This window comes from Arvicanthis niloticus, chromosome 12, assembly GCF_011762505.2.
Source record: "Arvicanthis niloticus isolate mArvNil1 chromosome 12, mArvNil1.pat.X, whole genome shotgun sequence".
Taxonomy (NCBI): domain Eukaryota; kingdom Metazoa; phylum Chordata; class Mammalia; order Rodentia; family Muridae; genus Arvicanthis; species Arvicanthis niloticus.
In genome coordinates, this window is record NC_047669.1 from 66967658 (window position 1) to 66984912 (window position 17255).

The following is a 17255-nucleotide window of genomic DNA, read 5'->3' on the forward strand; positions in this document are numbered from 1 at the left end:
AACGTCAATAGTGGATCCATTATACCATGAAGAGAGAAGTCATTCAAATGGAAAAGGTTTGAAAAAGCAAAAACAAAAACTACCACCTCCCTGAGGGATAATGAATGATGTGCTTTGAATTCCACATATGGTACATGATAAGATGTTTACTTGATCAAGTCAGATCCTATACTCTCGTTCTGGAAGTATCAAAAATAAAAAGGGAAAAGAGAGAGCCAGCCTTCCTTCCCAAGGGAGGGAAGCCATCCATTCCACGGGAGAATGGTGCCAAAGGTAACATTATACACTTACCCGTCTCACAAGCAATGAGAGATACTGCAGAGCAATGAGTCCAAGGCAAACATGGGGTGTAGAGAGAATTCAGCTAATGCCATGCTGGTCCTTCATCTGAGATGGGGTCAGGAGGCTGCATGCCAGGAATGACCCCGAATTTTTCTCAAGATTTGTTTTGAATGTTTTGAATTTCAATATGGCAATGTCTAAGACAATCTTACTCTTGTTTTTAGGTCATGTATTTTCGGGAATTAACTTCAGTAAAACTCTCCTTTGTCTAAAATATATATTTGGATACAGTGGGAGGTCTAGGAAAGTTTGTAGATTAGTGCTAAACAATAATTCTTTGTTTCAGAAGCAAATCATAGAGAAGAATGTCACTGACTACCTCTGAAATTATCAGAAAACTTTGGCACTCTGATTTACTCAATTTATTCTGTACCAAAGGTCAGAGTTGGCACCTTTATCAACATAATATCTATTGTGGAATTTTAACATTTATTGTCTCAAATTCACAACATTTTTTGCATGATTTGAATTTAAAAACCAAGTGGATAGTTGTTCTAATACTTTTTTTTTTTTTTTTAAATGTAGCAAGCATTGAGACAAGGTTTCTCTGTGTAGCCTTGGTTGACCTGGAACTCACTCTGTAGACCAGGCTGGCCTTGAACTCAAGAGATCCACATGTTTCTACCTCCTGTTATTAAAGGCATATGCCACCACTGATGGGCCTAATTCTTTTCTTTTTTTAATCATTAAGAATACAGATAATATGAAATCAAGAAATTCTGAGCTCTGGTCCTGATCTGAACACACTGCGGCTGTGTTACTTATATAAAGAGATCCAACTTCTCTGGCAACTGACATTTATACTCCTGAAGGAAGACCAGCGGAGTCAACCTCATGGGATAGCAATTCCAATGGATGCCCCATGCCACTAATGACATGACACCAAGAAGAGGGACAGATCAAGAAGCCAGGGGAAGAGGGAGGGAAGGAATGGAGACAGTAGGTTAAGAGGTGCAACTTACAATAGTCATGAAAACAATGACATGAGTTATGTACTTTGTTTAATTTGTTTTCTCAAAACTGAAGATATACCACACATACACATTAGCATATTTTATATGCCTTGTGTAACATATATGAAATACCTAGAAACTTTGCCACCGTCTACGAAATAGGCAATGGTCACATTGCTTAATTCTAATCTAAGCTCAATGGTGAAGCAAGAGACAGGTATGCTCTGCCTGCCAACTGACAGTCTATTTCAGGTCCGATGGGAAAAGACCAGAGACTTATAAGATGAGAAACACAATAGAAGATTCAAACAGGCCAAATGCCTTCTGGGAGTATCTAATGATCATCTAGTCTATTAGCAGTCAGGAACAGTTAGAGTCAGTGTGCTGATTTATATCAAATGCTGCACCAGACCTGGGAAATTTCCTAAACATGTCACAAGTGGCCTGCCTCCTTGAATTATGTACTTCAACATCAAAGGAGCTCAGAATCTATTCAGAAGATAAAAGAGAAATCTGGTCCTTGCTGGAGACAGAGGCAGCAGGGAATTCTGTCCTCCTCATTTTCTCACAGGATCTCTTGGACAATTTTGAGGCACCTCTCTACTTTTGCTTACCCCTGTTCGACCTGTATGTACATCTCTACAAACCTCAGCTACTGAAATCGTTCTCCAACAGTTGAGGGAAAAGCCGTGGGCAGGTCACTAACTGGTGTTTGCTACATAAACTAGGTCTAAAAGGCAAATAAGGGAGACTGTCCCTGAATGATATAAGAAGGTTTATCATAATGAAAATTAAGATTTTCGATAGTTCCTTTGTGCCTGCAGTGTAAAATCTGGCTGCTGGCTAAAACTCTATAGCATGAGGTCTGAATTCAGTATCTGCCCATTGGTCGTTTTATATTCTTTTATTAAATATTGACTTCTCAACCATACAGTAAAGAGCTAAAAACCTTAAAGAGATTAAAGGAATAAAGAAGTGTGAGGAAATGCACAAATCATCAATTGGCTAAGCATCTGGTTCAACACTGTCCTCACTGTTTACTCACTGAATATGAAACATAGGTGAGATCTTCCTTCTAATGCCCCATGTTTTCTGTTGATTTCTCAAATTAAACGCACAAATAAGCAGAAGTCAACATGTTCTTTAAAGAATATATAAAAACAGGAGTGGGAGGTGCATTTGAGAGCAAGCGCCCTTGAAGGCTAGAAGAGGATGTCAGATCTCCTGGAGCTAGAACTACAAGCAATTGTGTGTCACCTGACCTGGGTACCAGGAACTGAATTCAGGTTCTTCAGAAGAGCAGGGAGTGCTCTTAACTGCAGAGCCATTCCATCAGCTTCCAGAATGCTCTTATGGAATCCATTGCCAAACAAATACTATACAAGTTCCTAGAGTCTCCAGTAGTTATGTTAGAACTCAAACTCACCTCTTTGTACCTGGGACGGGAACGAGACTCTCTAAAATAAATTTCTTTTAGACTTTATACAAAGCCATCTATATCTGTCTACAGCTTCCATATAAAGATCTTCATACTCACAACCTTCTTATTAATCAATAACAATGGGAAACATTCAGGTGGAATTTATGAAATCAAACAGCTACCTATGCCAGGCTTGTTCACCTGAAATGCCAGCAAGGAGGCATGACAAGATTGAAAATGGATGTAAGATGGCTTTCTCAAAAGACAAAAAGAACTCAATTTTTTAAGATAAAAATGAAAGTAAAATTTGCAGGCCTTTGTGAACACATGGTTTCCTCCAGTTTGATCTGAGTAAATAGAAAAATCAAATAATCCGGCAAACATACTTCCTGACCATTCTCAACTATGGGAACAAGGGGTGTAGCAAGAGATTATACTTCCTGACCATTCTCAACTGCAGAAACAAGGTGCCCTGGGACAGGGCTTTTTGAGGAATTAGTGAGAGAGTGTGGAAACCTTACACTATATTCTTTCTGTGAAATCCTGTGAAGAAACATACAAGGCCTGCCATTTGTAACCCTGGACAATGCAAATGAGAATCTTTTGCAAGACTCTGGGGTTTCACCAGCAGATACTTTTTACTCTGTAAGCCCAGGACTAGATAGGGGACAGGAAAGCAATTCTGAGGCAGAAATCTAAGAAATTCTCGTCTTCTATTAAAAGAACATGGGACAGTATTTGCAACATCCAGAATCCACAGTAAAATGCAGTCGCGTGATATTCACGGGGGTGAAGAGGGAGGGTCTTTCATGTATTGTGGACACTAAAATCTTATTTCCCTATAACCTACATACACATTCTTGCACACTTTAGCTCACCTCCCCCAGGCTTGGGATACACATTAGTAGTAGAATGCTCGCCTAACCCTTATGAAGTTCTATGTTCATTCTACCACAATAAATAATAAACAAATAAATCACCTTTCCTTACTTATAATATCCAATACAATTTAAATGATACACAAGGAGAGATACAGGATTGTTTGGAGTTTGTTCTTTCATTTTTTTGTTCCACCTACATTTGGATGAATCTGCAGATATGAAACCCACAATATGGTATTGGCAACATGCTGAAGGAGCAGTGCATGCATGAATATGACCTAATTAAAGCATCCTCCCATCAGCACCAGCTATGGAGCTGGCTTACCTAAGCAACGGTAAGGAATCACGATGTGGGTGTGCGTCTTGCACTGCTTGCGGCCCCGCTTGCACCAGTTCTGGATGGTCACTGGCTGGTTGGCTTCGACCACATTTGTGATCTGTAGTTCAGGGTAGACCTGGGGAGCACAGGAAAGAGGAAATCATTACTCTTGGCAAAGCATGACACATAGACAAACATGCTGAACCTTCACTATTATTCAAATGTCCCGTTATTCCCTGAGAGCCACGCTGCTCTACTTCTGACTGAGCATGAACATTGGTACAAAGGAACATGCCTGAGTGGACACACCTAGTATTCCACTCAAAGGTGCCTTTAATTTGAGCTGCCTATTCAGACACTGTCCAGGGGAGTTAAACTAGAAACATGAGAAAGCAGAGACGCTTGAAAGCATGAGGTCATTTTCTATGCAAAATAAAGGACTTCAGAAGACAGCTTGTAGTATTCTAAAGGAAACCTGGGACTGATATACTTAAAGATGCCATCTCTACTTATATTCAACCCACTGCTATCTCTGACAAGTACTTTATGCACAGAGTAGAGAACATAGCCGATTTCCACACAAAAATAAGCCTCTGTCTTCAAAATAGTTTACAGAAAAATACTTTATTAAGAGTGTCTTCAAGAGAGCCATTTAAAGAACGGCACTCAGGAATTCTCCTCCTTCAGTAACAAACTACTTATCTCTGTCTGTGATGGCTGCTCTTCGTGAATCATGCTGTTTGCTGAGCTCTTGGAATGAAATGTCAAACTCAGTCAACCAAAATGTATTTGCGAAATATCAAACCACTTCTATGTGATAATAATGGGTAGAGATTTGAAAGAAGAATTGTAATACAAAATATGCCTCTAAAGTGAGCCATTTTGCCAGATAAATAAACAGAGAAATGGCATACTAAAGGCTTTAAGGAAGCAGATTGGCTCTAACTGGAGGAGATGAATCCAGGAGGTGATGAATCCAGGAGGTGAAGGAGAGAATGCGAAGGGAATTGGACACAGTCAAAAGGCTGTAAGACAACGGAATTCGAATTCTGGAATGGGTGAAAGGGTTTGATGTACACATATCAGAGAAAGTGAGCCAGGAAGGAACAATGCTTGGGAGAGTTTTGGAATTAAAATTAGGAATCCGAGAAAGTCCCAATTATTAGCAATTGCAAGGAATATAAATATGGCCATCAGAGGGAGTAAATATTTTTTTTAAAAAAGGAAGCCAATGTCATGGTTTTGAGAAACAGAAGAACCAGAAGTATCACTGACTCCTCCAGATAACTTGCAGCTTACAAATGGGTTGTAATGGATGACAGGAAGCCAGAAGCAGAAGACTTCAAAGATTTAACATGTGTATCACAGGATAGTGGGGTTCAGGGACAGCTCCACCCATAGACAAAAAAGATGGTCTAGGCTGAAAGCACTAGAGTCCATAGACAGGTTTAAGGGGTTGGGGGTGAGTGGCTTGGAGGTGGAGATGCAGAAGAAGAGACTCATCCCCAACTTCTGCGTACACTGCTGAGAGAACCCATGAACCTGAGCAAGAGGACTGTGCACACCTGGGAGTTGTGGATATGTAGTACTTTGTTTATGATTGTCAGAGTGACCCTGTCTTCATTTAAGATATTAACGTCTTGTTCATTGTAATTATTGGGGGGGTCATCTTCTCGAAATACTATAAAATAATATTACTTACATCTTAATTACCTCACCTTTGTTTGCAAAAGAAGGAAGGAAAGAAGGAAGGAAGGAAGGAAGGAAGGAAGGAAAGAAGAAAGGAAAGAAGGAAAGAAAGAAGGAAAGAATAAAAGAAGGAAAGAAGGAAAGAACACGAATGATGAAAATGGATAGTTTAATAACTACATTCTGGACATGAAAATATTTATTATCTTCTTCCCCCAAAAATGGTCTATCTAGCTAGGAAAATACAGAGGGAACTTAAATGCCCACCATTAAGTGACAGAAGTCAGTCTATATAGGTTCCGTATGGTTATGACTTCCATCACATGACAATCTATAAAGACAGTTCTCTCTAGGGACAGCAAAACAGTGTTCAGACAAAGCACTTGCAGCACTCACATAAAGACCAGAATCCCTGGTACCTGTGCATGTTGGGGGCACATTTGTAATTACAGAGCTGGGGAGATGGAGACAGCCATATCCCTAGGCCTTACCTGAGAGATCCTGTCTCATAAAATAAGATCATAGGCCTGGAGAGATGACTTGGGCTTAAAGCAGTTATTGTTTTTACAGAGGAACTGCTTGTGATCACCAGTGCCCTCATGGTGGCTAGCCTAACCACCCTAAACTCCAGTTGCATGGGAACCAGCAGCTTCTTAAGACATCTGTGGGCACCACACACACACACACACACACACACACACACACACACACACACACACACACGGTGCATATATAAGACACCACACATGGTGCACATACATACAGACAAAACCTTCTCACACATAAAATAAAATGAATCTTAAAAAAAAAAAGTAAAAAGGAGATGGCTCTTGAAGAATAAACAGACATTCAAAGTTGATCTCCATACTTGGAAATAACCCTATACGCATAATCCTGTACACACACACACCAACCTGGTACATGTCAGTTCCACTCCGATGTACATACACACACATACACATGCACACACACACACATACAGAGAGAGAGAGAGAGAGAGAGAGAGGAGAGAGAGAGAGAGAGAGAGAGCACAGATGGGCTCTACATGTCAGTTCCACTCAGATGTACATACACACACATACACATGCACACACACACATGCACACACACACACACATACACACAGAGAGAGAGAGAGAGAGAGAGAGAGCACAGATGGGCTCTACATGTCAGTTCCACTCAGATGTACATACACACACATACACATGCACACACACACATGCACACACACACACACATACACACACACACACACACACACACACACAGAGCGCACAGATGGGCTCTACATGTCAGTTCCACTCAGATGTACATACACACACATACACATGCACACACACACATGCACACACACACACATACACACACACACACATACACACACACACACACACACACACACACAGAGAGAGAGAGAGAGAGAGAGAGAGAGAGAGAGAGAGAGAGAGCACACAGATGGGCTCTACATGTCAGTTCCACTCAGATGTACATACACACACATACACATGCACACACACAGATGCACACACACACACACACACACACAGAGAGAGAGAGAGAGAGAGAGAGAGAGAGAGAGAGAGAGAGAGGAGAGAGAGAGAGAGAGAGAGAGAGAGAGAGAGAGAGAGAGAGAGAGAGAGAGAGAGAGAGCACAGATGGGCTCTTCCGGTTTTAGGAGAGGTAAACAGAGCACAGAATCCTAATAATAGGACAATGAAATCAATTACTACTGTTTCCATGTCCAGACACAAAGAAGCTACAACACCAAGAGCAAGCCATGAGACCAACTATAGACTGAGTGACAAAGCAAGCCAGTGCAGGTTCATGACTTGTCACGGCTGGGCCACTCCGGTAGGTTGCCTGATGACGGAAGAAATCTACAGCGTCTCTCTGCCATCCTTTACACTTTTTGGTAAATGTATGGCTTCCCTTTTAAAAAAAAAACTATACACTCAAATAATAATAAAAAAATAAGGTATCAGTCAGAGTGTTCATGTGGCTAAACAAATGCACAGGTACCTAAGTCAGGGACAGTGACATGGCTCAGCTGATGAAGGCACCTGCTGGCCTCAGTTCACTCTTCAGCATCCACCTGGTGGCACCTGTGCACCCAGACGTATTCACACGCATGCACAAACAACAGAACATAAACATGTAATAAAAAGTTTCATCCGTAAGTCGGAACGCTGTTCTTCAAACAGGGCCAGGAGTTTAGCTGCAAAGGGCACAGCTGTCTTTGCGCCATCTGATTTTGTGCTTAAGTATCTCGAACACTTCAGTACACGCATTGAAGGCGTGGGCAACACTCCCCTTGAAAATGCCACTAAAGTTTTAAGAGCCCCATAGCTTTATTTTCTAAAATGAAAGGCAGGCAGCTTTGTGTACAGAAATATAATTCTCCCACCTTTTCTTGTTTATTAGACCACAAACGAATAGCACCTGTGAGTGATAAACTGGATGGCATGAGAGTTTGCCCTGGGGGATATGACTTTATGTGCAGTAAAGTGTGAGTTACTGCATCTTTCTAAAGGGAATCGAGCTGGCACTTTAGAAATGTTGCCCCACGAAGAAGCTTCTTAGACGTCAGTTCTCTGTAAATCCCTGTAATAGGCAGTCACACCGCACTTCCTTCTTTTCCATTACAACCAACCAATTGCGTTTACAAATGGACCAGTAGGCATCCTTGCTTCCATTGCTCACACACCATCATCAGATTCCTAGGATGATATCTGGTGCAGTGGACCAGTAAATCATTCAGTGCCCAGTGTCTGTGCAGGAAAGATAGCAGACTGACAAACTAAACCTGTGAACATGTAGCTCTCCCTTGAGATTACCAGAGCTTTGAATGGCGATCAGCCAGACAATTAATTTCCAATTCCATCCACAAAATCTAGGACACATATGTGACTCCCTGGGCTTCTCCACCTCCCTCCATCTCTCTGACAGCAGTGTTCATATGCAGAAAGATGAGAGATTATAAAACCCGAACTGCATAAAGCCTGTGTAGTTTCTCTAATTTCTCTGATCCGTAGCAAGGATGCAGTAACTTCAATCTGACTCAATCACTTTTACTCAGAGATGAAAATTATTAATTAGGTACTGCCAAAGAGAATAATATTTTGCCACTCTAAACAGCAGGAAGTTTATTTAAAGGGGAAATAAGATGATTTTTTAAAAAAAATTCATAAATTTCCTTTTGAAGTACTGAATGACCAGTTAGGTAATGTAATGACTTTACACAGGAACAAACCCCAACAAAGCAATGCCAAACACACACACACACACACACACACACACACACACACACAAAACACCTACATTTTTTAAAAATTACAAAATATATAAATGTTTGTTTAAGTATAGAAGTCTATAGAGACAATGCATTTTTTGTTGATAGATGAGGTCACATAACTTGACATTTTAGTCAAGGATAAAAACTAAATCATCTGGGTGTGGTATCACATATCTTGTATCTCAGCACTTGAGGAGCAGAGGCAGGATGATCTCTATGAGTTTGAGGCTAGCCTGGTTTACACAGCCAATTTCAGGACAACCAGAAATACAGAAATATAGACAGACTTGTCTCAAAAAGCAAAAAACAAAACAAAATTAAATAAATTAAAATATGCAAAAGATCTTGTGACAATATTTAACTCTTCATCATATTTAATCACAAGAAGCAGAACAACATTTAATATTTTCTTGTGGCACAGTAAATTTTAACAAAGGAAGTAAAGATTCCCATGGCTTTTGTGTGTGTTTAAGTACATATGTATGTACGTATGTATGTATGTATGTATGTATGTATGTATGTATGTATTATGTGTACAGGTGAAGTCCTGTATGTAAATGCTGGCATATACCAGTCATGGCACATGCAGTTTCTCTAATTTCCTTGATTCATAACACGGATGCAGTAACCTCATTCTGACTCAGTCAGAGGTACAGAGAGAGAAGCTAAAGAATTATCAATTTGGAATTGCCAAAGAGAATAATATTTTGTCATTCTAAACACCAGGAATTTGTTAGAGGTCAAAGAATAACTTTGGGTGTCAGTTCTCAATTTTCACATACATTACACATTACATGTAATTTGCATGTACTTTACATGCAAAATATGGAACAATTGCCACTATGATGTGCCAGAATGCTAGTATAATAGACCTAAAATATTTTTATTCATGGTCATTCCTTTTCTACAGTATTTTGTAGAGGTTTATGTGAGGTTGTTTTCTTGATTAAATGTGTGGACTTGATGGGTACAGGTAAAGATGTCTCAGCAGTTAAGAACATTTGCATTTTACAGGAGACCCAGGTTCCGTTCCCAGTATCAACATGGTAGCTAGAAACCATCTGTAGCTCCAGTTCTAGGGGATCCGATGCCCTCCTCTGACCTGAAGTCACTGACTGCACATGATGTGCACACCTACATGCAGACAAAAACTCATACACAAAATCAAACTTTTTTTTTTTTAATTTTCAAATACAAGTCTTTGAAAGGCAACATTTGCAGGTGCTTAAAGAAAGACCTGTGTCAGCTATTTGAAAAATGGACTCTGCCCAATTCCTACTGATGTTCTTAAGCTACAGAGCAGTCACTGTAGAACCACACTCACTGTGTTCGAAGTACATTCTCAGCTAAAATCCTTTCTATGGCCCTGACCATGCCCTCCTGCCCTGCCTAGTCTGACACAATGTGAATGCTCTACAGTAACCATCACCGTGTGCCTGGTGAATCTGGTAGATGCACACCTACCTACTAGCGCACCGTCCCCACTGTACACACACTGTCCTGAAGGGAAGGAAACATGATTCTGCATGGTCCAGCCACCCTCTGATGTTTCATTCACTATCACTGACTTTAAGGCTTTCGAGAGGCTGTACACCTTTCCCCTTGTGCTGGAGGGCATCTGGCAATCACATTTTGCCTCCACAGCTCCATCTCTATAGCCACTTGGTGCCAGACCAAAGCGAAATCTCTCAGGGGTTCTGAATATATTCAGGCTCTCAATGGGTGAGAAGAATACTTGTTTGGGTGTTCAGATAAACCAGAGTAAAGGTGAGTAAGGCAGTCAATTAGATGACAATACTTTTTCTCAAAAAGCATAAAACCCATGGTATTGGGCTTTGCAGATAGGTGTATGATGCCCAGCAAGAGCCAGAGCAATCCAGGGAAGGAGAACAGGAAGAGGTACATGGAGAGAAGCTGACAGGGTGAGAATCAGAAGAGCACCAAGCCTCTGAAACTCAAAGCAAGTGCATTCAGATTCTAGGAAACACCCCTTTACAATACACCTCTTTCAGATACATTAAAAACTAGCGTTATATCCCATATAGTTGAGTAGAAAATAAGGAAACGGGCCACTTCATCTGCTGGTTCCACTAATGTCCTTCTGTGAATCCATTTGTTTCCATAACCAGGCCACTTCATGCCATAGCGGTTATCACTGACAACACCTGGCAACTGACCATGTTCTACCTTCTAGACACCTGCTGAAGCATATGCTTCTTAAAGGCAGGAGCCATGGGGTGCAGTTTGAGTACCCTCCCCACAGTGCCAGCATGGTAAATGTCTGACAAATATTTAATGTTATTTCTGGTTAAGTCCTGATACAATTCAATATGGAAATGTTTTACATGCATTAGGGTCTTTACTGGGCATTATGTACCTATCTGCTAAGTCCAATTACTACAAGACAGCTACTTAGTTTTATGCTTTTTGAGAAAAATAACCCTCTCAATATTGTTCTTCTAAGCAGAAGTAGTAGATTATATTTCTAACAGTACCTTGGGTTGAAATAAACTAACACAATAATATATGTCTGAAGATGGGCTGTTGGAAGAATTAAGGCAAGGGTCTAAGGAAAAAAAAGGCCCATTTACCTGGTCATAGAGTCACACTATATCTTTAAAGGGTTAAGTAACAGTCTATAAAATTATTTTTAAAAAGAGAATTGAAAAAAATTCAAAATGTCAAAAGCCAGAAAAATGGTCATATAGAAAATGGTCATCTTGGGTTCCATATTAAAAAGTGGTATCAGTAGCTGCACGGTGGTAGTTCACGGCTTTAATCCCAGCACTCAGGAGACAGAGGCAGGCGGATATCTGAGTTCAAAGCTAGCCTGGTCTACAGAGTGACTTCCAGGACAGCCAGAGTTACACAGAGAAACCTTGTCTCAACAAACAAACAAACAAACAAACAAACAAAAAACAGCAAAAAGATGATGTCGGTAGTTAGTGTTTTCATTCTCAGCACTAATATCTTAAAGGATGTTTCTGTATTTTTTTTTAATATTAGGAATTATTGAGTCTGTATACCTGAAGCCTATGTGTAACCTGTGATGCTTCCTTCAGGACGTTTTGTTTACAGGCAGGCAAATTGTATGAGTAACTGCATCTACTGTGACTCGCAGAACTGTTGTGGTCATCAGTTGAGGTTGAACTGGACAGAGTACACTCAAGAAGAAAATAGAACCATAGGATAATAAAGGTTTCTACAGCGCCACGACTGCGAACATTTCCTGGGCAGCATGCACAGGGTTCTCAAGAGGAGAACCTCCACTTCACCGAGGAGACCAGGGATTTGACAACTAACACAGGTGCCTTTTCTAAGCACATGGAGACCATATTAACAGCATGCTCTCAGCTGCTTAAACTTTGGTGTGTGTAAGCCGAGATGGAGTGTGTGGAAGAGAATAATTTCTAGATTTAAATGACACACTTTAAAGTTTCTAAAACCTGATGAAAAATTGCATCTTAAATTGTTTTCTGCCTCGATTCTGCTAATGAGAAGGGGGATATAGAAAACAGAACATCTAATTTAGTTGAGAAAGAGAAATGGAAGCTGAAAATCGGCCTCTGCTCACGACTTAATGAGGTGCTGAGAGGCACAGGCAGCTGATGAAACACTTCTGCAATGTTGGGGAGGGGAGCAGAGTGGGCCTGTTCTCACAAGGATGCCTTACATGAGGCAGAAGGCAAAACGCTGCAAGCAAGAGGGTGTTTCCAAACCATTTGGTCCAATTCTGCATCTGACACTGCATATTAATATGTTGTTCTATCCACACATTCACACTCAGTGAGGGAAGATGCGAAGGAGCCTGGTGTGGCCGACATGCCCTTGCTTTCCAAAACGATCATAGTAAAAGCAAATAGGGGGTGCCAAATGTGTGAGGCACACGTTTGTTTCACGCAGATGTGAAAGGCATAGACAGATGTGTACACACGTGGCCTCGTTCATACATCAGATTTCTCTCTGTCAGTTCTTATTGCTAACTTGACACAACTGAGAGTCACTGGAGAAGAGGGAGGCTGGCTGAGGGGATTGCCCAGGCCTGACTGATTGGTCTATAGTCATGTCTGTGGGGAACTGTCTTGAATGTTGATTGATGTGAGTGTTGCAATCCCAGTTAGGAAGGAGGTCCTGGGTTGTATAAGAAAGTTGACTGAAGCATGCCAGCAAACAGTGATACTCTGTGGTTTCTGCTTCACTTTCTACTGAAGTGCCTGCCCTGACTTTCCTCAGTGGAAAGATTGTGAACTGGAAGTATAATATGAAATATGCCCTGTCTTCCTCTAGTTAGATTTGGTCAGTCTTTTTATCATAGCAGCAGAAGGCTTACTATTTAAGACACATACTTTCACTATAACTTTTATGTTACAGTATTTAGACTGACTTCATCTCTTTTAGCCCTAAGTTCCAAGCAATCCTTGAATCCAAATAGACCACCAATGCTTAACATATACCCGTCCTCGTATACAGAAATTATGATCCATCTATTAAAAAAAACTGCTTTACTTAACATGAATTATTAGACGTTTTAAAAATCATAACCATGATGCTTATGATCTGTGGGTTAATTCTGAGCATACAAAGCCAGAGGGTAACCAGAGCGAAACAACAGTATATAGAATGCACGCTTGCCATAGTTAGCTCCTGCTCTCCATTTGAAACCAACAGAACTTGAGAAGAAGGACCTTCCACTAAAGATGTGCCTCCATCACACTGGCCTGAAGGCATGTCTGTGGGCATCTTCTTCATTGTTAATTGATACAGGAGGACCCTGGAACTGTGGGCAGTACCATGCCGAGGCAGGTAGGCCTGGGCTGGATAAGAAAGATGGCTAAACATGAGCCTGGAGCAAGACAGCCAGCAACCTGTACTCTCCGTGACTCAGATCTGCTTTAGTTTTTACCTCTCAATTCTTGCCTTACGCTCCTTCTGCCTTAGTTTCCCTCAGTGATGGACTGTAGCCTGGAAACTGAAATAAACCCTTTACTCACCAAGTTTCTTTTGCTCTTTGTTTATCACAGAGGCAAAGAGCAAAGTAGGGCAACCCTGAGAGAGACAGTTGGATTGACAGGGTCAATCTGTTTTTGCCCTTTAACAATTTTGTTTCAAATTAAGGAAGAATGACAACAAACAGAGAAATAACACTTCCCAGAAATCCCATGTTGGGTTATATAATAAATTTTAGAAAAGAAAGTTGGGGAAAGAAAAGAGCTGTGTTCAATTCACATAGCCAGCGTTTTCTCTTTTGTGTCTGCACTGGATTCCTTTGTTTCAAAGGCCTGTGAATCCCAAAGCAAGCGCTCATGTAGAGGAACAAGGTTTAAGAAATCACAGACGTTGTTATCAATGGAAAGAACTTACTTAAGAATGTGCCACTGATGTAATAGTAGAGGAAATGAACACAGCCGAGTGCGTCCATCTGACTGCCTACACTTGAGACTTTTCCCATCCTCAGCAGCCTTCACAGGCTGGCTCCAAGAGGATGCTCGAAGAGCCAACCCCACCTTTAGGAAGCCTTGCCTAGCAAGAATCCTGTATGCTTAAGACCAGATTGGGACAGAGGAGGATCAAGGCTGTATATGGCTTCTCAACAACTGTTTTTTGTTTTTTGGTTTTCGGTTTTTTTTTAAACATCTGCCTGTCCCAGTTATGAATGTAAGGACTCTGAGACAGGACAGGCATTGTTCGCGGATTGCCCTGAATCACAGTATTTCATGTAGTGCATCATGGGATCACTGATAGAATTCAGAGGATGGATGATCGTTCACATTCATTTCCCCACCTCTACTTATAAAATAAATTCCCTCCCCCGTCAGCCCTCCCTTCGAAACACACTACTTTACTGAACTGTCCCACCAAAAGTACTCATACTAACACAACCCTTGGCTTCCACCTCTCAAGCTGTGGACCCCAAGTCTCCACATCACCATCAAGACCCTCCATGCCACATCCCACTGGCTCCATTTTCTAGATGTTATTCTCAATCTGATGGAATAGAGCATGTTTGCACCCCTTGTGAGCCAGGAGAGGCATCACCTGACACGAAGCCCTATCCATGGTGGTCTTTAGCTACACTGGCCAGGTTTGCCTGGCTTAAATGTTAAGAAATAAGGTCCTGAGACGTAGAACCTGTTATGTAGTTAAATCCTGTGCAGGATGTGTTCAGCCTTTGGTGTAAATGAAACAACATGTTTTTCAAAAATCTCATCTCACCTGAAAGCTGTGCAATGAAACCTAACAAATCTCATTTTCTGTCCCCGAGCTTTAATGTTCTTCAAGAGGATATCACCCCGAGCCTTGATCTCTTTTATTTTTAATATTTTTACATCTTTGAGTGTGTCCATCCACTGTACATGGCACTCTGATACATAAAGAGCTCTCACACAAGTTTATACAGCACAATGAAAATATTTCCCTCCATATTGTCCCCTACCCTACTCTATACCACCCCTCTGACCCCATCTTGTTCCCCTAGACATTTCATGCTACTGTCATGTCATACAGACAGACATGATTTTATGTATCTGTACAATGCCTAGGAGCCACATATAGAAAATACATAATATTTGTTTCTCTGAGACTTTTTCTATTTTGACATTTCTTCAGCCATAACATTTTTTTTTTTTTGGTGTTCCAGCAGGTTATTAGGGCAAATGGGTGTTGTTATGTAGTTAAATTAGTGAAGCTACATTCAAGTTTTTTTTTCTCCATAATGTCAGCACTCTACATCTAGTATAGACCATAGAAAACACTGTTTTTCCTCCATCAAAGAGTCACAGGCAATATTAACTGCATCGAGAGTGATCACTTATCAATGTGTTCAAAGTGAGCATTTAAAGCTATACTCCATATTACCCTCTTTACATATGATATAGGTCTATCATAGCGCTTGCAATTTTCTTGGGTAAATAAAATGAGGGCAAATCTGTGCAATCCCATGACTCTTGTCTAACAACTTTAAAACAGTTAACAGTAAAAAGAAATGGTCCTTCAGACAGAAACCAGAGGTGTTCCTGTAGGGGAGGCTCTCTCAGGACAGAGAAGGATGCCTCTGCCCATCCTACTTCAGCCTCATGCCAACAAAGCCATCCACAAGCATTACCAAATGGTGACCAACATGCTTAGGTTGTCAGACAAAATGCTTTGTGAATCATGATTCTAGAAACATCACTCTCTGCAGCACCATGGGTTTCATGTAGTGCCTGTGCCTACAGGAGACATAATGGGGTCCTGGCTGACATAGTACAGTAAAATACCACGCCCTGGGCAATTCAAACAATGTATTTTGTTACAGTTCAGGAAGGTGACAAGACCAAGGTACCATGATGCTGGTGAGGACTTTTTTCCTATTTTCTCACTGCATCCTCACATGACCCCTTTGTAGGAGGAAGTAAAGACAGCTGGTTCTTCCCTGTTTCTGTAAGGGCATCAATACCACCCAGATGGTTCTGCCCTCCTGATGTCATCCATACTAGTCATCTCTGAAAGACTATGTCTCCAAAACAAGACTGTGTCTCAAAAACTCTATCCATGGACAGTTGGCCTAACCTATGAACTTTGGGGAATGCAGAACTGTTTAGTTGATTAACAGTACTCAATATGCACTTGATTAGGAACTGAAGGAAAATTCTACATGGAGCTAATAAAAAGCATACAAATAAAAAGAAGGGCATGCACTTCAACAATGAATGTGTAAAAGAAAAACCCCTATGACTGGGAACAGAAGGAAATATATACGCACCAAGCATTTGGAAGACCTGGCAAATGCGTGGCTAAAACAAACATGCAAATTAGTCCATACAGTCAAAACTATTTTCTCAATCAAACTCCATAAGGTCTTATGTGTACCAGGAGTAGAGGTGAAATATTCAACTATTACTGTTTCTCCTAAGTCTTTTCCTTGACCAAGGATAGCACCAAAGGAACCACAGGGACAGAAATGCCACTGTTATAGACTTCCAATGCAAGTCAGGAGCAGGGAAGATAAGCTAAGGAGAGTGAGAGAGATCAGAAGACATGAACTAGCTAATTCCTCACCAAAGAATCAATATGAAGACACAACCCTGGGCTAAGCACCAGCAAACAGTTAAAGGCATCGTTTACAGACATGTTTATCTAGAAAGCGCAATTGGTTAGCAAAAGGTCACAATGAGGGTATAGTCATGAGTTCAGCTCCTCCTGTCTGCACTAAGCTCAGACTGCTAACAGCTGCATCTCTGACTCAGCAGACTGCTTCTAAAACATCTGTGCTTTAGTCTTGAGAGGTTAAATTCCATGCACAAAATAAATTCACCATTATTAGGAGACAACAAAACTATTAACTGTTTAGTCCTGTTACTGGTAATGAGTAGAAATAGTT

At 40.9% G+C, this 17255-nt stretch overlaps 1 protein-coding gene across 6 annotated transcripts in view; it reads right to left on the reverse strand.

The window, feature by feature from the left end:
- App (amyloid beta precursor protein) overlaps positions 1-17255 on the reverse strand; it is a 227010-nt gene that overhangs the window by 147276 nt on the left and 62479 nt on the right. For all 6 annotated transcript variants that reach the window (XM_034515230.2, XM_034515229.2, XM_034515228.2 and 3 more), the window contains exon 3: positions 3922-4051. In XM_034515230.2, coding sequence (XP_034371121.1) covers positions 3922-4051 — 130 coding nt within the window. The remainder of the gene's footprint in view (positions 1-3921; positions 4052-17255) is intronic.